Raw genomic sequence first — 22,732 nt, 5'->3', positions numbered from 1 at the left:
TCAACTGTAATCATAATTCATCCGATCTCACTTCTAACAGACAGGTTATCTTATTACAGGGGCCGGAGCACTGCAGGCGGCTGTTCCGATTGGCTGCTGAGAAGCACCAGAACCTCTACCGATTGGCCATGACAGGGTCCGGCATTGACAGGCACCTCTTCTGCCTGTACGTGGTGTCTAAATACCTGGGGGTGGAGTCACCATTCCTAACAGAGGTAGGTGCTAACATGCTAGCAAGAATTGTTTTTAGAATTTCCACACATGGGGAAATGTTTTTAGCGGGGTCCCCAAAAAATTGGCCTATGATAAATGTATTTCATGCAATTTACATAATTTACATGGCATAAGACATTATTAGCAGAATCTTTTTTAATACTACACAAATGACCAAAATGAGTGGCTACTCTGACACTGACAAACGGAGATCAATAAAAACGACCTGGTCTTGAATGCAAACAATAGCCCAGGCCAGGCCAATGAAGAGACACACAGAGAGTACAATATTAGGAGACAGCCTTATTCCAAAGTCGATTAAATTGTTTTTTTCCCTCATCAATCTATATACAATGCCCCATAACGACAAAGCAAAAACAGTTTTTACACATTTTTGCAAATGTATTAAAAGTACAAAACTTATCACATTTACATTATTCAGGCCCTTTACTCAGTACTTTGTTGAAGCACCTTTGGCAGCGATTACAGCCTCGAGTCTTCTTGGCTATGACGCTACAAGCTTGGCAAGCCTGTATTTGGGGAATTTCTACCATTCTTCTCTGCAGATCCTCTCAAACTCTGTCAGGTTGGAGGGGGAGCGTTGCTGCACAGCTATTTTCAGGTCTCTCCAGAGATGCCCATGAACGATTGGGTTCATGTCCGGGCTCTGGCTGGGACACTCAAGGACATTCAGAGACTGTCCCAAAGCCACTCCTGTGTTGTCTTGGTTGTGTGCTTAGGGTTGTTGTTCTGTTGGAAGGTGAATCTTCGCCCTAGTCTGAGATCCTGAGCGCTCTGGAGCAGGTTTTCATCAAGGATCTCTCTGTACTTTGCTCTGCTCATTTTTCCTTCAAACCTGACTAGTCTCTCAGTCCCTGCCGCTGAAAAACATCCACACAGCATGATGCTGCCAGCACCATGTTTCACTGTAAGGATGGTGCCAGGTTTCCTCCAGACGTGACGCTTGGCATTCACGCGAAAGAGTTCAATCTTTTTCATGGTCTGAGAGTCCTTTAGGTGCATTTTTTTTTCAAACTCCAAGCGGGCTGTCATGTGCCTTTTACTGAGGAGTGGCTTCTGTCTGGCCACTCTACCACAAAGGCCTGATTGGTGGTGTGCTGCAGAGATGGTTGTCCTTCTGGAAGTTTCTCCCATCTCCGCAGAGGAACTCTGGCACTCTGACAGAGTGACCGTTGTGTTCTTGGTCACCTCACTGACCAAGGCCCTTCTCCCCCGATCGCTCAGTTTGGCCGGGCGGTCAGCTCTATGAAGAGTCTTGGTGGTTCCAAACTGTTTCCATTTAAGAATGATAGAGGCTACTGTGTTGTTGGGGACCTTCAATGCTGCAGAAATGTTTTGGTACCCTTCCCCAGATCTGTGCCTCGACACAATCCTGTCTCGGAACTCTATGGACAAATCCTTCAACCTCACGGCTTGGTTTTTGCTCTGACATGCACTGTCAACAATGGGACCTTATATAGTCAGGTGTGTGCCTTTCCAAATCATGTCCAATCAATTGAATTTACAACAAGTGAACTCCAATCAAGTTCTGGAAACGTCTCAAGGTTGATCAATGGAAACAGGATGCACTTAAGCTCAATTTTGAGTCTCATAGCAAACGGTCTGAACACTTATGTCAATCATTTCTATTTTTTATTTTTTTTTGTAATGCATTTGCTATAATTTCTAAACCTGTTTTTTGCTTTGTCATTATGGGGTATTGTGTGTGATTGATGAGGAAAACAACTAATTGAATCCATTTTAGAATAAGGCTGTAATGTAACATAACCTGGAAAAAGTGAAGGGGTCTGAATACTTTCCGAATGCACTAGGCAACAGTAGGATACCAAGGAAACTTTCCAGTAGCACTGACTCACCCAATGATGAAAATGAAGGCTACTCAAGATAAGCTCAATATAAGCTACTTTGAAAAACAGTGCTGCTATTTGCTCAAAATTGGAAATTGTTGAGGAAAAAAAACATTTCTATTGGTTCCACAGACAAATTATTTTTCTCTTTTCAGCAGTACGCATTTACTTTCCAAAATGTGTTTTTCCCACATTGTAATTGAAGTTTGAGAAAGGTAAACTTGACAGCTGCAAACAACCATAGAAATATAATTTATAGATGGCAGTTCCCATTCAATTCAGGACTGGCTAGTGTATTGCTAGTGTACCCTTGAGCTTAACAGTCAAATTGCCAAGTAAAGAGGTTCCTTAACTTCAGCCCCTGTAAGCCCCTGCATTAATCAGGCCCTGGTGTTTGTGTGTCAGGTTCTGTCAATATCCTGTAGGGTCTGAAATAAGATAGTGGGTTCAATTCCCGGACCACCCATACTTCAACAACAAAAAAAATGTATACACGCGCGACTAAGTCGCTTTGGTTAAAAGCCGTCTGCTAGGGCTCCGACAACACCTAGATCCTTCCGTGTGTCTGTCCATCTAGGTGCTGTCGGAGCCATGGCGTCTCTCCACCAGTCAGACTCCGGTTCAGCAGTTGGAGCTGTTTGACATGAAGAACCACCCAGACTTTATATCTCTGGGGGGAGGCTTCGGCCCTGTAAGTAAACACACACCTCGACGCAGGCACACACACACACACACACACACACACACACACACACACACACACACACACACATACACACCTCTACCCAGACTTCAACTACCTGAGGAAGCTTTGGCCCTGTGAGTACACACACCCTTTTGTTACTTTTCCCACTTCTTACCTCTGTTCCAGGTGGCAGACGATGGCTACGGAGTGTCGTACATTATCGTAGGAGAGGACATGATCAACTACCATGTATCCTGCAAACACTCCTTCTCTGAGACGGTTAGTGTGTTACACACTCGCATGTATTGGTGACAGATGTTAACGTGCATATAGCGAATGGAAACGTTGACAAGCTGTACAATTTGTCTCTCTTTTAAACGGACACAAATCATGCATGGTCAGCTGAACATTATGAATGTGCCCTTTTAAAGACCCCCCTCCCCCCATCTCCCTTTCTCTATCTACTGTATCTATCCCTCCCTTCTATCTGTACAAGTCTTTAACCCCCCCCCCCCACCCAATAAGTAAAGCCAAATTGAAATCTGTCTCTCTCTCTCCATATTTTTCCATCATATTTCTCCCCAAGAAATAAACCAAGTCAAATCATTGTATCTCCTATTTCTCTCTCTCTCAGGACTCACACCGGTTCGGGGCCCAGATCAGTCGGGCTCTATTGGATCTCCTCTCTGTGCTTACCCCAGCTAAGTCAGAGAACCCACATGCCCAGGACAAGAAACAGCAGTGAACACTTACAGGGAAAGAAGGGACCATGGGGTGGGATGGGGGTAGGGGTTTGCTTTGTCTTTTGATACTGGGATAATGTTCTATTGAGCGTGGTTGTGTATAAAGAAAGCCCAAAGAGCTTCGGTGTGATGGAATGATGAGAGATGTTCCCTTCTGCTCAGAGATGGAGGGGTGGGTGGATGGAGGGAGAGAGAGGTGAAGAGATGGAGAAGTGCAATAGGAAGCAAGGGAACTAACAAGGACGAGTCAGAGAGCTAGGGAAGGAGGGATGGGAAAGTGAGAGAGAAATCTCCACAAAAAGAGAAGAGAATGAGTGGAGGTAACCCCCACATAGGTCAGAGGTAGGCAATAACTTTTTTTTCTTGTTTTTCTTTCTTTGTGAACCCACCATTATGGCTTTCTTTTCTATTTTATCATCTTGAATGTGAACTACTGTTGGAAAGAGTTGTAATATTTTATTGAAAAGTCCTTTTAAGTTGGCCTCAAAAAGACTTCCCTAGTTAAAAATAAAGCTATAGGAGAAGCAGTGGAAGTTTAAAGAAGACTAACTTGTAATTTTGGTTTAACTCTATTCTCACGTGAATGTAGATCACTAACTGAATGGGTCGGCTGCAGTGAACATCAATCATTAGGATAAGATATCAGGGGCAGGGCTGGGGTCAATTCCATTTCAATTCAATCAATCCAGGAAGTAAATTCAAATTCAGTGATTTAAAAACAATTGAATTCGATTTTTTCAATGATTTCTCAATACATAAGAGAAGTAGAAACACTTTAATTAATTTTCTCTTTTTCTATTTTAATAAAAATTACTTTATTGAAATGTAATTGATCCCAACCCTGTCCGGGATATCTTCTTAATTATTTGGCTCGGGATCATCTCCAGGGCTCGTATTCATAAAGCATCTCAGATTAGGAGTGGTGATGTAGGGACAGTTTTGCCTTTTTAGATAATAATTAATAAGAGTATATGGACAGGGGTGGATCCTAGATCAGCACAGCTACTCTGAGATGCTTTATTGATTATGGGCGAGGTCCATTTTTGTTTTTAAACACCCTCACCAGTAGAAATCCACTTTTTCGAGTTGAAAGACAATGGCCAGAGCCTACGTTTTGTTTCAGGGCTGGGTTTTATTTCAATGTTACCACCCACCAGCATGGCATTGTTTATTAATCAGAATCCGCTGCAAAGTTATTCTTCTTCGCGATTGGATCATTTGTAAATGTTTACTTATTTTTTTTGCTAGTCTGTATTAAAAATATATATATATTTGACAATTTTATAAATGGTATAAATGCGTGATATGGCATTTTGCAAACCCGCTTCCCCCCTGTTTCTGAATGGTATTGACAACTAAAGTTATGCTTTACTACAGGCTCCACTGTTTTGATTGGTGTAAGGTTAGCTAGAAACCACAAGTGTCTATTCAGATAATGAAAAGGCACCAGCGAAAGAAAATTCAAGGAATTTATAGTTAATGTAAGCAAAGTCATTGTAGCCTATCATTTCAATTCCCCTGTGAGAACCATAAGATGACTTGGCTTTGCTGTACCCCAGCCAAAAACTGCCAGCAGCCTACCTACCAAAGGTTGCACTACAATGTCGAAAACGCAATCAGCAGTCAATAGTTATAAATATTACCGGAGCTTCAAATTATTCTCTGTAATTGTTTTTTTATGGTGGAGTCGAGGCCATAATTTGTGGAAGATGCCAAAACTTTGGAGATAACGATAGATGGCGGTGTCAGATAGGCCAGTGTTTTCCATCTGTGGCGGAGTTTTCCCTAAATCAATGCTTATGACAAATCCAGCTCCAGAACCAGCCATAGAGCTACAGTAGCTGGCTACTGGTGTAGTAAAGAAAACAGCAACAGGTAACATTTACTAGCAAGATAAGGTTAGCAAGATGGCTAGCTAGATAATGTTAGCAAGATAGAAGATAGATAGCTAGATAATGTTAGCATGCTAGCTAGCTACACTGACTGCTGTCAGTGCCCTATTTGTTGATGATTATGTCAAAATAGTGGCGGCAACTTCCTCTGGGGGGGTCCTTTAAGTTCTCCAGAATGGGATCATCTATAGCAGAGAGGAAGAGGCAAAGCACAACGTTTCACTCACTCCAAAATCTTTCCAAAACAAGCCAATGCGTTTCTATGGGCTTATTGTGGCCCTACGCTTGTCGCCTGCCTTCCCGCCTTTGGGACAACGACCCATTGTTGGGGTGGGGGTCCTTTAAGTTCTCCAGAATGGGATCATCTATAGCAGAGAGGAAGAGGCAAAGCACAACGTTTCACTCACGACAAAATCTTTCCAAAACAAGCCAATGTGTTTCTATGGGCTTATTGTGGCCCTACGCTTGTCGCCTGCCTTCCCTCCTTTGGGACAACGACTCCCATTGTTGGGGTGGGGGTCCTTTAAATTCTATGTTTAAACTAAAGAAACTAAATGTTTCTCACTCCCCAGGACTAGGATTGGGAAACTATGTGATGCTCAGAACCTAGGTGGATGGAACCTAATCCATGTTTACGTTTTTTGTTTGTTGTATGTATAGTAAGTAGGATGATCATATTATTGTCGGTCATTTTGCATATTAGGAATTATTTAAATGTAAACGTGACTGTAAAAATGCCTTTAACCAATGGTAATGGTAGTATGAATTGAATACTTTTCATGGCCTTGGTTGACTGCTGTCTTGGCTGCTGATTTTTAAGAACATCCAGAAATTATTGGTTGGAAGGCAATTTCAGCTCAGGAGAAGGGCTGAGTTTCAAGTCTTTTATTGGAGCAATGTCCGATCAGGGCTATTCAGTGTTGGTCCTGGAGGGCCAAATCACTTCTGGGTTTCATCTTCTCCTTCTAATCAGGGACTGATTCAGACCTGGGACACCAGGTGAGTGCAATAAAAACCAGAAGCGTTTTGGTCCTCCAGGACTGGAATTGAACAGCCCAGTGGCCTAGTTGAATGAATGGTTGACGTTTACCAACCAGATATAGGCCTGAATCAATTCCCTTGAATTGACAGCAGTCACGGGTGGTGATATTGTTGGAGGAATTGACCCAAGCTTTGCAGGTAAAAAAAAGAAAGAGAACCATGTGCACACTATTGTGTCTAGAGCCAAGTGTTGGTTCTGGCAGTAGCAATGGTGTATCCAAAAACACTACAGGCACATGTAGGCAATAAAAAAAATCTATGGATCAAAATGTTGCCATTCTGCCTATAAACAACAATGCAACAAATTAATTGGTTCTGTGTTGTGCTTTTCAGTGTGTGTGTGTCATTCCTTGAGCATGCACGAGCTACCATGGACACAGCCGCTCCAACCTAAAATGATTTCGAAGTGATTTGGGTAGATGCTGTGATATCAAAGGGCACCCATGCAGCTCTACTCCAAATCTTCCTCTACTCTGTGAAGATCTCTTTGTTAACTTCTGTCACCAGAGAAGTTGCTCCTCAGACAGATGACATAATCCATAGTCAATAGGGATAAAAAAAAAAAAAAAGGAATTAGGTTATAACAATGGGATACAAAATACATTAGCGTATTTGTATTGCAGATGAATAATTTTCATTCAAAGACATATTTCATCATAATTCCGTGTGGTTTTCACGCATTATGCACCCCTGCGGTAACTGTTACTAACGCAATCGAGGCCTCCATGTATAGGCTTTGAGTGTCCACAGTGTAAAGGGAATTTATCTTATTTTTCAGCTCTGAATTTACAGCCACCAGCACTGACCGCAAAAGACCTGAACTGCGATTCCGAGAATGGCATTTAAGCAGGCCTCTTTAGATTATCATTTCCACTCGTTGATTTATTTGCGGGGAGGTTCGAAATGTCTACGTCAGTTTCTAACGCTGGATTAGAACTCCAATAACATCATATTCCTTCCGCGATATGTGAATGTAGCCGAGTGGAGCTATAAAGGGTCGTTAAGGTTTCAATGCAGACTGCCCGAGGGGCATAACAAGTCCCTAGATTGTCCAAGTGGTACAGGGACCTTTTTTTCACATTTAGGGGGGAGAGGAGTGCGGGGGTTGCAGTTTAAACTACAAAAGCGCTGTAGTCTACCAAAGTGAAAGTAATGTCAAAATGCATGCTTGCACGACGTCTAGAGCAGACATTAAAAGGTAAGGTGTTGCTGATATTCGATCTATTTCTGTTTTCCCATGCCAAAATCTTTGTAATTGTTACATGCTTGTTAATAATAACATTTCTACACATAACCTAAATGTAATAGTTTTTATACCAGGGGTAGGCATTTAGGCAACTAGATTAAGACGCTGGTCGGTTTTTGTTTGAGTGAATGGTCGGGGGGCTGGAACGTAATTATAATAATTTATAGGTAATCCTACACTGCAAACTGACCATCTAAGCGCCAAAAGAGATTGTATTTGAAAATAACAATTTCAAACATTGATTACATTGAGACACGACCACGTCTATTTTTATTCGTGGGAATACTTGGGAACAGATTTCCTAAATGAAACACATGTTTAGCTGAATTCCTGGTATTTGTCTGTTTTGGGGGTCAAAAGAATCACATACAGGACGGTTTTGGCCCCGCAGGCCGCCTGTTTTTTTTTTGTTATGGCGGGGGGTTATATTCCCATGTACGGAATAAAAAATACAATTCAACTGATGTGAAAATGTTGCTTTAGATAGCCAATGTACCCACTCTGGGATTGGCACATGCACTCTAGCCAACACCTAGCAGATACATCCAACTGTGACAGTGTGGGAGACGGTGACCGTGTGGGAGGAGAGAGAGAGAGAGGAGTGGGAAATGGGTGGTTGACAAGGCATCTCATCTCTATAGTGTTCTACTCTGTGGATAGTCTGTGCTGCTATCTGCCTTGTCTAGTCAGCCAAGTGGTATGTAGAATTCATGCTCCGTTACCTCTGCTGCTGCAAAAACAGAGAAACAGATGACACAAGATTCACATCAGCATAAAAAACAAACATACACACAAACACACAAACTCACTGTTGTACACATGCACATACACAAGCGTTCATGCATACATGCAGATAAACTCTTGTCTCTTATTTTTGTCAGAAACAACACACACACACACACACATACATACTGATGTGTATGCAGATACAGTACATTTTAAAATTCACAAAATTATCTGAACAATGACAGCCTACCCCGGCCAAACCCGGATGACGCTGGGCCAATTGTGCCCCACCCAAAGGGACCCCCAATCACGGCCGGATGTGATATATTTTTTTATAGATTCCAGGCTGTATCTCACCCAGGGTCGCAATTTACTGTTGAGTTAGAATAATAGAATACACAAGGTGCAATTTCGAAATTTGGTTGTGCATCAGCAGTCACTCAATTAGCCAATGTCACCAAAAACATTTTTATTGGTAAATTAGTCCAGCTATGTAAACTTGCAGGCATGGTCGAATACCATGATCATCAGTTATCATATTAAAAACAGAATGCATTTTCCTCCATCCTATGGCAATATGTGTAGAATTGCAGGATATTAGCTGTAAAACTGCACATTTAGGCCTATTTACATTTACATTTACATTTAAGTCATTTAGCAGACGCTCTTATCCAGAGCGACTTACAAATTGGTGCATTCACCTTATGGCATCCGGTGGAACAGCCACTTTACAATAGTGCATCAGATCTTTTAAGGGGGGGGGGGGGGGGGGGCAGAAGGATTGCTTTATCCTAGGTATTCCTTGAAGAGGTGGGGTTTCAGGTGTCTCCGGAAGGTGGTGATTGACTCCGCTGTCCTGGCGTCGTGAGGGAGTTTGTTCCACCATTGGGGGGCCAGAGCAGCGAACAGTTTTGACTGGGCTGAGCGGGAACTGTACTTCCTCAGTGGTAGGGAGGCGAGCAGGCCAGAGGTGGATGAACGCAGTGCCCTTGTTTGGGTGTAGGGCCTGATCAGAGCCTGAAGGTACTGAGGTGCCGTTCCCCTCACAGCTCCGTAGGCAAGCACCATGGTCTTGTAGCGGATGCGAGCTTCAACTGGAAGCCAGTGGAGAGAGCGGAGGAGCGGGGTGACGTGAGAGAACTTGGGAAGGTTGAACACCAGACGGGCTGCGGCGTTCTGGATGAGTTGTAGGGGTTTAATGGCACAGGCAGGGAGCCCAGCCAGCAGCGAGTTGCAGTAATCCAGACGGGAGATGACGAGTGCCTGGATTAGGACCTGCGCCGCTTCCTGTGTGAGGCAGGGTCGTACTCTGCGGATGTTGTAGAGCATGAACCTACAGGAACGGGCCACCGCCTTGATGTTGGTGGAGAACGACAGGGTGTTGTCCAGGATCACGCCAAGGTTCTTAGCGCTCTGGGAGGAGGACACAATGGAGTTGTCAACCGTGATGGCGAGATCATGGAACGGACAGTCCTTCCCCGGGAGGAAGAGCAGCTCCGTCTTGCCGAGGTTCAGCTTGAGGTGGTGATCCGTCATCCACACTGATATGTCTGCCAGACATGCAGAGATGCTATTCGCCACCTGGTCATCAGAAGGGGGAAAGGAGAAGATTAATTGTGTGTCGTCTGCATAGCAATGATAGGAGAGACCATGTGAGGTTATGACAGAGCCAAGTGACTTGGTGTATAGCGAGAATAGGAGAGGGCCTAGAACAGAGCCCTGGGGGACACCAGTGGTGAGAGCGCGTGGTGAGGAGACAGATTCTCGCCACGCCACCTGGTAGGAGCGACCTGTCAGGTAGGACGCAATCCAAGCGTGGGCCGCGCCGGAGATGCCCAACTCGGAGAGGGTGGAGAGGAGGATCTGATGGTTCACAGTATCGAAGGCAGCCGATAGGTCTAGAAGGATGAGAGCAGAGGAGAGAGAGTTAGCTTTAGCAGTGCGGAGCGCCTCCGTGATACAGAGAAGAGCAGTCTCAGTTGAGTGACTAGTCTTGAAACCTGACTGATTTGGATCAAGAAGGTCATTCTGAGAGAGATAGCAGGAGAGCTGGCCAAGGACGGCACGTTCAAGAGTTTTGGAGAGAAAAGAAAGAAGGGATACTGGTCTGTAGTTGTTGACATCGGAGGATTTCATCTGTACCTAAACTGCATGCTTTCCCTGAGTCACAGTGGGAGGAACCGAGGTAAAGACAGATTCAGGTTGGATATTAAACGGATATTCGCCTGTAGTTTTCCTTACGTCCACCAACAAATTTCAATAACTCTTTAACCATTACTCCTTAAAACGGGTTCTAGCTAACCCGATGGCTTAGACACACATTGCACACACTTTTTTTGTTGATTAAAAACAGAATGCATCTTGCACTAATTTAAATGACTTATTCAAATCTTTGAATTTCAATAGCTCCTTGGTCATGTGACCTACTGACTTCAAACAAGGTTCATCATGAACACTCAGTGGGCCTATACATTGCACACCCTTTAGTTTGTCCATTTTCATCTCATGCAATTTTACATGAATTTTCAATGTTTCTAATTTCAATATCTCCTTGGTCATGTGACCTACTGACCTCAAACAAGGTTCAGAATGTCCACTGACTACCCTTCTATATTGCACACCCTTCAGTTTGTCCATTTTCATCTCACACAATTTTACATTCATTTTGTAAACTTTAGAATTTCAATAGCTCCTTGGTCATGTGACCTACTGACCTCAAACAATGTTCAGAATATACACTCAGTGGGCCTTTACATTGCACACCCTTTATTTGGTCAATTTTCATATCACACGTTTTTACATCAACTTTTTAAAACTTTCTAATTTCAATAGGTCCTTGGTCATGTGACCTACGAGACTCAAGCAAGGTTTAGAATGTACAATCAGTGGGCCTACACATTGCACACCATTTAGTTTCTCCATTTTCATCTAAAACATTTTTACATTTTTTTTTTATATTTAAAATGTCAAAATCTCCTTGGTCATGTGAACTACTGGACTCAAACTACTTTCAGAATGTCCACGGACTGGCGGAGACAGCGCCACGAGGCATCCAGTGCGGTAATGCGACCGATCCTGGAGAAACTGGCGGGAGCCCCTGGGGAGAGTTCTCTTTTCTTTGTGAAGGGCAGTGCGCCCTGGAATGGATTCGCCCCTAGAGAGGGGCCCAAGCCCTGGAAAGAGTTGCGGTTTCGGTGGTATACGGTGAGCTCTCCCTGACCCTTGAAAATCCGGGGGAGAGGGTGTAAATCTCACGCCGGGCCGTACCCATATCCGCAGCAGGTCTCCAAGGTGAACAGCCTCTGGCATGTTATAACAATGTAGATAAGGGAAGTTGGCAAAAAAGATCCGTAACTTCGGGATAAGGATTGGCTCTAAGAGCTGAGTCAGTCGGTCTGGGGTGCGAAGCGAGGCTGGGCTCGAGCCGCGGCTGGGGGAGCAGTCGCTCTGTCGCCCTCCTCTCGCCACCATTGGAAGTTCGTTGTGTGGCCCATCTCGCAGTCTATCGTGCATGGTCTCGCAAGGGGCTATGCGTGGGGTTTTGTCGGGGTGGTGTCCGTCGGCGGGCCAAAGGCAGACCGGTGGGGGGTTGGTCCCGCGCCGGGCCCTTCTCGCAGATCTCCCCAGCTACGGCGCTCGCCGGCCCCACACATTGTAGGTGGAGAGGTCTCCTCTACGCTCACTAGACTTGAGGCAGAGTCTAAACCTATTGGCCCCGCAGTGGTAGGGCATTGCATGGATCTGGCTCATGACCTACGAAGTGGGGAGAGGTATCTCCAGCTTGTCTGGAGAGGGAGGCCTACATCTGATATCGGTGGGTAGTACCATCCACAGCCATTGATTTGCTGTGGAACCATAAAACGGACAGAAGAAGCCTAGGCCTAGCATTGTTCTGTGGCTCAAGTGGTTTGAAAGCTATTGAGGTTTGAAAGCGCGAATATCCAACCTGAAACTGTTTTTATCGGTGTGGGAGGACCACACAACATGTCATCGAGGGACAAATTTACTACGCTACGATGGTTATTATATCAATACTGCTAACCAGGTTTCCATCCACAGTTTTTATGCAAGTAAAGACACAACAGTTGTGATGGAAACTTTTAAATTTGATAGATGCAGACAGAAAATGTGTTCATCACATTGTGTGATCACTTTGTGTCGGTAAAATTAATTATGCGAGAAATTGCGGTGGAAATTCCTTTATGCTCTAATATTGATATAATAACCCCATCGAAGTTAACTTGTGTGGTACTCCCACTAAGACTGGGAAACCGTGCAGTTTATTAGGCTACAAATTTAAATAATTTACCCAGCTAGCACAGTCAGACTCGGCCGACAGGCCGGCAGTATTACTTATGGCAAGGATGCGGGGATGGAGCTCGGGCCGATTCCGGTGTGAGTTGACTGGCCCAAATGTATTACTTGGGGGCTCGGACCGATTGAGGCTACTCTCTGGCGCAACGGTCTAAGACACTCCATCGTAGTGCAAACTGCATTGCTACAGATGCTGGTTCGACACCTGTGCCGGCCGCGACCGCGAGACCCATGAGGCAACGGACAATTGGCCCAGCGTCGTTCGAGTTAGGGCAGGGTTTGGCCGGCCGGGATGTCCTTGACCCATCGCGCTGTAGTGACTCCCGTGGCGGGCCAGGCGCATGCACGCGGACACGGTCAGCAGGTGTTTCCTCCGACACTAAATGTTTTTTTGTCGGTGGGTATAATTTGTGTGTATAAAATGTATACTAGTAATTTCGTATACATTTATTTACATTTGCATCGGGACGCTTCTGGAGGGATTCTGGTAAGATGCCGGCAAAGTCGGCTGAATTCCGGTAGACGGAAACGGCCCGATGTACTTTGGCCGATTCATTCATTTTGATTCCGGGCCGAGTCCGATACCCGTTTCCGGCCCGATTCAATCAGTTGGCCGCTTCCGGGCCGCTTCCTCATTGCTAGCTCGGAATGAACTTCACAGGGTGGTGAAAGTGTATGGTGATGAGCTTGATGCTCCTTTCCAAAAAATATCACTTATTCTGGTGACATGATGATCGATGCTTGACTGCTGTTAGACCAATGCACATATTCTCGCTCTTAACCATAATAAATTAATAATGTAGCCCAGCATATCTACCCACCCACAGGGCCACCCTGTCATTTCAACATGGACATGTGGATCATATTTAGTTGTGATGTTGTTCAATGTGATTTCAACCTTTATTCACCCTCGCAAAAAGAAAGACGACAGTTATTTTTTAATTTCGGTAGTATCGAGAATGAAAACTATACTCGATTAATCAACTACATTTTGAGAACAAATAGACCGTGTTCGTCAGCATCAAAACCGTGATGTAGGCTATCATTAATAAATTGTGACTGATTGACTGATCTACAAATAATAATGAGTCATTATTTATGACGCAAGGTTAATTGTAGATCAGTCAGTCGGCAGTTGCCTGCATTCTAGGCTGCAATGTCGAACAAGCCCATAGTGGTGGTGAAGAGGAGTCTACCGTGTCCGGAAGTGAATTCCCCACTCATTTTCTGTATTCATGCTTCACTCAAACATAGTTTTACTATTTACAGTTTAAACTGATTTCGGGATTATATATCGATTTGTTCTCAAATATGTCATCTGATTTATTCGTTTCAGTCTGTGAATTGTTTAATCAAACTTTTCGCCACCAGTTCCTGATATCAGTGCATAAAAACTTGTCTCCTGAAGTAGCCCAGTGTGGATGTGGGCCCTCCTGGCGCGGGCGATCATGCGCACTAGGCCCGAGCTAGTTTTCCCTGAGAAAATAGTAATGAAGCTTACTTACGTAACCATGGTTATGTAAGCTATTGGATCACTCCAATAGGGTATCCTTCCACGCGCAGGATACATTCCGAGTAAGAATTTCATATTAGTCCCTTGTACCGGGCAGTGCTGCGACTGACCCTAGCTGCCGCCACACTACTTCCACCTTGTGTCCTTTTCGAGGCGCTGTAGATCACTGACAAAGATGATTGGAATGATCCAATAGCTTACATAACCGTGGTTACATACATCATTTTCATTATGTAGCACTAAATTTAATCACTCCAAAATGGTATCACAGTACTAGGTAAGGGCCAGACAGAAAACAAAGTGCCATAGGACTGAGCTCAGGGCAGTCATAGCTGTTATGTCCCTCAGTCCCCAATCAGGGAAGCGGAGGCAACACCCAGCATAGCCGTTCCAACCTCATTGGCGGGGGGCGACAATGACTATATAGTACCTAGAAAAAGGTGCTAGACGATGCCCAACTGGCAGAGTCGCAAATGTCATGCCCCACCACATTTGATATGACGCATTGGTGGAAGAAACCATGGCCCTCCGCTCACCACATTGTCCTGCAGGCCTAGACTGGTCCACTAACACCTTAGGGACAGCTGCCATGGGGTCCCAGAGAGGAGAGACAACAGAAGACTGAACCACGGTGGTCTCGGCCAGCATGGAGCTATCAAGAGCAGCTGGTGGCCAATCAAGATAACCCTGTCTAGCGTAGCTGTGATCAGGGGAAATGGTGGGAATGCGTAAAGCGATGGTGTCGGCCAACCTTGAGCGAGGGCGTGCAGACCGATAGGGTCCGACATCGAGAACCATCTGGGGCAATGAGTGTTCTCCTGAAATGTAAATAGGTCCACCTGTGCTTTCCCGAACCTGTCCCAAAGCTGTAGGGGTTTTAACAAGCACTTCATATCTGCTGGTTCAGTTTTTGATAATGGTGGGGCCCAGGCCTCTAATGTAAGCTCTGTTCCAGTCAACTATGATATAGGCCCTCATGTGAAACCATTTTAACTTTGAGCCTGTTACGTTTACTGATGTCTATAAAGCACTAAAGGCAATACACACTAACAAGTCTGCAGGTCAAGACAACCTGGACCCCTACCTCTTAAAGATAGCAACTGGTATTATTACTGAACCTGTGGCTCACATTTTCAACTTGAGTCTCATTAACAATTCCATACCCAGCATTTGGAAATCAGCTTATGTCCTCCCACAGCTAAAGAGTGGAGAGCCCTCAGATGCTAATAACTATAATCCTATCTCTAAACTCCCTATCCTGGCCAAAGTCTATGAATCCCTAGTGAACTCACAGTTAAAAAAATGTCTTAATTGAAAAGAACATACTGAGCGGGGTTCAGTCTGGCTTTAGATCGGGGCACAGCACCACAACTGCAGCTATGGCAGTGGCAAACGACATCATTAATGCACTTGATAAAAAGCAACATCGTGCTGCTCTGTTTGTGGATTTATCAAAGGCCTTTGATTCAGTTGACCATGAATTGTTGCTAGCTAGACTCAGAAACATTGGTCTCAGCGAAGGGGCAGTAAATTGGTTTAGGAACTATCTTTCTGACAGAACACAATGTGTATATACTGACAATCATAAGTATCGCTTTCTTGAGATTAATAGAGGTGTGCCCCAGTGTTCCATTTTAACACCTGTGATGTTCTCAATTTTTATGAATGATTTGGGAAATGGGATGCAACCAGCAAAGTTACATCTATATGCAGATGATACAGTCATATATTCATGTGCTCCTTCTCTGGTTCAGGCTGTTGAAGAGAATAAAGAATATCCAGGCATCCTCTACTGACGGAATGAGGTCAATATCCTTCCAGGATACCCAGGCCAGGTCGATTAGAAATGCCTGCTCGCTGAAGTGTTTTAGGGAGTGTTTGACAGGGATGAGGGGTGGTCGTTTAACCACAGACCCATTACGGACGCAGGCAATGAGGCAGTGATCGCTGAGATCCTGGTTAAAGACAGCAGAGGTGTATTTGGAGGGCAGGTTGGTTAGGATAATATCTATGAGGGTGACCGTGTTTACGGATTTGGGGTTGTACCTGGTAGGTTCATTGATAATTTGTGTGAGATTGAGGGCATCAAGCTTAGATTGTAGGATGGCCGGGGTGTTAAGCATGTACCAGTTTAGGTCACCTAACAGCATGAGCTCTGAAGATAGATGATGGGCAATCAATTCACATATGGTGTCCAGGGCACAGCTGGGGGCTGAGGGTGGTCTATAGCAAGCGACAACGGTGAGAGACTTGTTTCTGGAAAGGTGGATTTTTAAAAGTAGAAGCTCAAATGGTTTGGGCACAGACCTGGATAGTAAGACAGAACTCTGCAGGCTATCTCTGCTGTAGATTGCAACTCCGCCCCCTTTGGCAGTTCTATCTTGTCAGAAAATTTTATAGTTAGGGATGGAAATTTCAGGGTTTTTGGTGGCCTTCCTAAGCCAGGATTCAGACACAGCTAGGACATCCGGGTTGGCAGAGTGTGCTAAAGCAGTGAATAAAACAAACTTTGGGAGGAGGCTTCTAATGTTAACATGGATGAATGAAACCAAAGCTTTTACGGTTACAGAAGTCAACAAATGAGAGCGTCTGGGGAATGGGAGTGGAGCTAGGCGCTGCAGGGCCTGGATTAACCTCTACATCACCAGAGGAGCAGAGGGAGGAGTAGGCTAAGGGTGCGGCTAAAGGCTATAAGAACTGGTCGTCTAGTACGTTCGGAACAGAGAGTAAAGAGAAGAGGTTTCTGGATGTGGTAGAATAGATTCTAGGCATAATGTACAGACAAAGTTATGGTAGGATGAGAATACAATGGAGGTAAACCTAGGCATTGAGTGATGATGAGAGAGGTATTGTCTCTAGAGACACCATTTAAACCAGGTGAGGTCACCGCATGTGTGGGAGATGGAACAAAAGGGCATATTGAGCAGGGCTGGAGGCTCTACAGTCAAATAAGACAATAATCACTAACTAAAACAGCAATGGACAAGGCATATTGACATTTGGGAGAGGCATGCGTAGCCGAGTGATCATAAGGTCCAGTGAGTAGCTGTAACGGCTTTCCTCTTCCTCTTCATCAGAAGAGGAGGAACATGGATTGAACCAAGGCGCAGCGGAGTTTGTAGACATGATTTATTAAAGAAAAAACACGAACTCGACTAATACACTAACAAAACAAATAAACGGTGTAGACAGACCTAGACGACGAACTTACATAAAACATGAAGAACGCACGAATAGAGAAAATAGGCTACACAAAATGAACGATGAACAAACAAACCGAAACAGTCCCGCGTGGTGTACAGACACAGACACAAGAGACAATCACCCACAACAAACACTGTGAAAATACCTACCTAAATATGACTCTTAATTAGAGGAACGCCAAACACCTGCCTCTAATTAAGAGCCATACCAGGCAACCCATAAACCAACATAGAAACAGAAAACATAGAATGCCCACCCAAACTCACGTCCTGACCAACTAACACATATAACAAACTTAACAGAAATAGGTCAGGAACGTGACATAACCCCCCCATAAGGTGCGAACTCCGGGCGCACCAGCACAAAGTCTAGGGGAGGGTCTGGGTGGGCATCTGACCACGGTGGTGGCTCAGGCTCCGGGCGAGGTCCCCACCCCACCATAGTCAATCCCAGCTTCCATCTCCCTCTATGAATGTCCACCCTCATCTTACCCCCACAAAATCCTTTTGGTAACATCAACAACAGGGGCAGCACCGGGACAGAGGGATAGATCAAGACAGAGGGATAGCTCAAGACAGAGGGATAGATCAGGATAGAGAGGTAGCTCAGGATAGAGAGGTAGATCAGGATAGAGAGGCAACTCCGGACTGAAAGGCAGCTCCGGACAGAGAGACAGCTCTGGACTGAGGGGCAGTTCTGGGTAAATAGCCGCTCCGGGCTAAGGGACAGCTCATGACTGGCTAACGGCTCTGGACGCTCATGGCTGGCTGACGACTCTCGACGCTCATGGCTGGCTGACGGCTCTCGACGCTCATGGCTGGCTGACGGCTCTCGACGCTCATGGCTCGCTGACGGCTCTGGACGCTCATGGTTCGCTGACGGCTCTGGACGCTCATGGCTGGCTGAAGGCTCTGGACGCTCATGGCTCACTGACGGCTCTGGCAGATCCTGTCTGGTTGGCGGCTCTGGCAGATCCTGTCTGGTTGGCGGCTCTGGCAGATCCTGTCTGGTTGGCGGCTCTGGCAGATCCTGACTGATAACTGGCTCTAGCGGCTCCTGACTGACTATCGGCTCTGACGGCTCGGGACAGACGGGCGGCTCTAATGGCTCAGGACAGACGGATGGCTCAGACGGCGCTGGGGAGACGGATGGCTCAGACGGCGCTGGGGAGACGGATGGCTCAGACGGCGCTGGGGAGACGGATGGCTCAGATGGCGCTGGGGAGACGGATGGCTCAGATGGCGCTGCGGAGACGGATGGCTCAGACTGCACCTGTCTGGCGGAAGGCTCTGGCTGCTCCTGTCTGGCGGAAGGCTCTGTAGGCTCATTGCAGACGGGCAGCTTTGCAGGCTCATGACAGACAGGCAGTTCATGCGCCGTTGGGCAGACGGCAGACTCTGGCCGGCTGAGACGCACTGTAGGCTTGGTGCGTGGTGCCGTAACTGGAGGCACCTGACTGAGGACACGCACTTCAAGCCTAGTGCGGGGAGCAGGGACAGGGCACACTGGACTCTCAAAGCGTGCTATATTCCTGGTGCGTGGTACCGGCACTGGTGGCACCGGGCTGAGTGCACGCACATCAGGACGAGTACGGGGAGAAACAACAGTGTGCACAGAACTTAGGAGACGCACATGTGGCTTAGTGCGCGGTGCCGGAACTGGAGGCACTAGGCTGGAGACACGCACCATAGGGAGAGTGCGTGGAGGAGGCACAGGGCTCTGAAAACGCACTGGAAGCCTGGTGCGTGGTGTAGGCACTGGTGGTACTGGGCTGGGGCGGGGAGGTAGTGCCGGAAATACCGGACCGTGAAGGCGTACTGGCTCCCTTGAGCACCGAGCCTGCCCAACCTTACCTGGTTGAATGCTCCCCGTCGCCCGACCAGTGCGGGGAGGTGGAATAACCCGCACCGGGCTATGTAGGCGAACCGGGGACACCATGCGTAAGGCTGGTGCCATGTAAGCCGGCCCGAGGAGACGCACTGGAGACCAGACGCGTTGAGCCGGCCTCATGACACCTGGCTCAATGCCCAATCTAGCCCTACCAGTGCGTGGAGGTGGAATAACCCGCACTGGGCTATGCACTCGTACAGGAGACACCGTGCGCTCTACTGCGTAACACGGCGCCTGCCCGTACTCCCGCTCTCCACGGTAAGCCTGGGAAGTGGGCGCAGGTCTCCTACCTGCCCTTGGCCCACTACCTCTTAGCCCCCCCAAGAAATTTTTGGGGTCTCCTCTCGGGCTTCCAGCCACGTCTCCTTGCTGCCTCCTCATACCACCGCCTCTCTGCTTTCGCTGCCTCCAGCTCAGCTTTGGGACGGCGATATTCTCCCGGCTGTGCCCATGGACCTCTCCCGTCCAATATTTCCTCCCAAGTCCATGATTCCTGTGTATAATCCTGCTTGACTTCACGCCGCTTGGTTCTGGATTGGTGGGTGATTCTGTAACGGCTTTCCTCTTCCTCTTCATCAGAAGAGGAGGAACATGGATTGAACCAAGGCGCAGTGGAGTTTGTAGACATGATTTATTAAAGAAAAAACACGAACTCGACTAATACACTAACAAAACAAATAAACGGTGTAGACAGACCTAGACGACGAACTTACATAAAACATGAAGAACGCACGAATAGAGAAAATAGGCTACACAAAATGAACGATGAACAAACAAACCGAAACAGTCCCGCGTGGTGTACAGACACAGACACAAGAGACAATCACCCACAACAAACACTGTGAAAACACCTACCTAAATATGACTCTTAATTAGAGGAACGCCAAACACCTGCCTCTAATTAAGAGCCATACCAGGCAACCCATAAACCAACATAGAAACAGAAAACATAGAATGCCCACCCAAACTCACGTCCTGACCAACTAACACATATAACAAACTTAACAGAAATAGGTCAGGAACGTGACAGTAGCTAGGCGGGCTGGAGACATGGCTATTCAGACAGCTAGCGGGCCGGGGATAGCAGGCTAGCAGAAGGGCCTTAGAGGGACGTCGCGACGGAAGAAGTCTATTCTAGCCCCCTCGTGCGGTTACGTCGGCAGACCAGTCGTGATGGATCAGCAGGGCTCCGTGTAGTAAAAGGGTCCAGGCCAATTGGCAAAATATGTATAGAGCCGAAGAAATTGGCTGATGGACCTCTTGAGCTAACAGTCCGATATGCTCTAGACAGCTAGCGGGCCCTCGGGCGGATTACGTCGGTAGTCCAGTCGTGATGAATCGGCGGGGCTCCGTATCGGCAGTAAAAGTGGTCCAGGCCAATTGGCAAAATAGGTATTGTAGCCCAAGGAGTGGCTGATGGACCTCTTCAGCTAGATGGGAGATGGGCCTAGCATAGGCTAGCTCCAGGCTAATTGGTGCTTGCTACGGGACAGAGACATTAGCCAGGAGTAGCCACTTCGATAGCAGCTATCTAGCTGCGATGATCCAGGTGAAAAAGTTCAGAGCTTGCGGTAGGAATCCGGCGATATGGAGAAGAAGAAGTCCGATATATGTTCTGGGTTGAATCGCGCTGTGCAGACTGTCAGGAGTTGTCCGGGCTAAAGGTTAGCTGATGACTTCTAGCAGTGGCTAGCTGACTTATAGCAGTGGCTAGCTAGTTAGCTGGCTAGCTTCTGTTGGGGGTTCCAGTTCTAAAGTAAAGAAAATAGCAGATCCATACCACATTGGGTGAGGCGGGTGTTTGAATGTTAAATCTCGAGACAGAGACATTGATGCGAGTAACCAGCCTTGTTCTGTACATCACAATACATCCGGGTATCTCAAGCACCCCGGTATAAACACATGAGTTGCAGTAATGAACATTTACCAACAGATGGCATCACTGTGCCATCTTACACCCATAACATCTTCCCTTTAATAAAATAGAACAGGAGGTGTCAATTCACTAACAAAACAAACCTAGTAATAATTTCCAACATGAACAGTTTAGTATTTTTTTTATTTTATAAAAAAAAAAAAATAGGTAACAACTTAACACATTTTGATAGTCTCTTTACTTTTTTATCTCTGTCTGTCAACAATCCCTGATGAGAAACCTACAGATTAAGTATTTTTGGTGGCTGGGACAGACGCCCGTAGCGTGAAAAGACAAGGGGCTTGTCTGCAAGGACTGCGGGTTCCCGCACAGGCGTGTCACCTGACTGTCTAAGGGGAGTATTGATGGGCGAGGGAGCAGCCGACCTGTGATCACCTGGCTCTTCGCCCAGTGCCTCAGGCCCCATGTGACTTGCTGGGGTTCCGTCTTTTGTCATGCGACCCCTTTGCCCATCGGGGTTCTGAGTAGGTGCTGGCTCAGCAATCCAAAGGTCAACCCTGTTGCGATGGTACAGTGATCCATTCACTTCGACCAAGTAGGAGCGTGGTGCCACTTTCTGTACACAGCATCCGAATCTCCAGAGGCCCGTCCGGTCCCCTGGTAGTGGCTTCATTCGCACCGTTTCACCCACCCTGAGCTCAGGTAAGTCTTTTGCTGATTTGTCGTAGATGAACTTGGAGACCTGTCTTCTGTGACGTAGCTTCACCAGCACGTCTGTCACCACACATGGCTCCAGGAGAGTGCTGGCTACTGGCATAGCTGCTTTTAAGCACCGTGCCATGAGGCGCTGGGCCGGACTGCTATCCATGCCTTCTGTCGGGGTATTGCGCCACTGCAGGATTGCTTTCCAGGCGTCTTTGCCCTCTCGCAGAGCCTTTTTGCAGAGGTTCTTTGCGATTTTTACTGCGGACTCCGCCTTCCCATTAGCTTTTGGGTGTCGTGGTGATGAAGTGACGTGCTCGAATTCCCATCCTGCAGCAAATTTTCGGAACTCAACTCCGGAGAGTTGGGGTCCATTGTCTGAAATTACCCTATCTGGCTGGCCATAGCAGGCAAACTGAGCCTTGCAGCGTTTGATCGTTGTCTCTGCTGAGAGGTCGGGGAGGAGGTCAATCTCCCAAAAGTCTGAGTAATGATCGACTACCAGCAGAAAGTCTTTGCCGCTGTGCTGGAAGAGATCTAGACTTACTATCTGCCAGGGGTGCATCGGTAGCTCGTGGGACATCATCGTCTCTCTCTGTTGCTCAATGGCATATTCATTGCAGATTGTGCATTTACTGACATATTCTTTGATTTCACTCTGCATTCCTGGCCAATACAGTGTGTCACGTGCTTGTCTGTAACAGGCTTCACCTCCTATGTGACTTGAGTGCACGCGCGCCAACATCTCATGGCGCAGAGACCGGGGAATAACGACTCTGACACTTGAATATTACTCCGTTTTGAACACTGAGCTCCTCT

At 46.5% G+C, this 22,732-nt stretch overlaps 2 protein-coding genes across 3 annotated transcripts in view; both read left to right on the top strand.

The window, feature by feature from the left end:
- The window catches only part of cpt1a2b (carnitine palmitoyltransferase 1A2b), a 54,026-nt gene extending 47,279 nt beyond the window's left edge, over window positions 1-6,747 (top strand). For both annotated transcript variants that reach the window (XM_055882798.1, XM_055882787.1), the window contains exons 16-19: window positions 60-215; window positions 2,659-2,772; window positions 2,953-3,045; window positions 3,401-6,747. In XM_055882798.1, coding sequence (XP_055738773.1) covers window positions 60-215; window positions 2,659-2,772; window positions 2,953-3,045; window positions 3,401-3,511 — 474 coding nt within the window. In that variant the 3' untranslated portion in view covers window positions 3,512-6,747. The remainder of the gene's footprint in view (window positions 1-59; window positions 216-2,658; window positions 2,773-2,952; window positions 3,046-3,400) is intronic.
- A 579-nt stretch (window positions 6,748-7,326) lies between these two features.
- LOC129823755 (uncharacterized) overlaps window positions 7,327-22,732 on the top strand; it is a 68,718-nt gene continuing 53,312 nt past the window's right edge. The window contains exon 1 of the mRNA XM_055882721.1: window positions 7,327-7,640. Within this exon, the coding sequence (XP_055738696.1) occupies window positions 7,603-7,640 (38 nt within the window). The 5' untranslated portion in view covers window positions 7,327-7,602. The remainder of the gene's footprint in view (window positions 7,641-22,732) is intronic.

Source organism: Salvelinus fontinalis, chromosome 2 (genome assembly GCF_029448725.1).
Source record: "Salvelinus fontinalis isolate EN_2023a chromosome 2, ASM2944872v1, whole genome shotgun sequence".
NCBI classification, from domain to species: domain Eukaryota; kingdom Metazoa; phylum Chordata; class Actinopteri; order Salmoniformes; family Salmonidae; genus Salvelinus; species Salvelinus fontinalis.
The sequence above is the reverse complement of the archived record's forward strand: the minus strand, read 5'-3'. Positions and strand labels throughout refer to the sequence as shown.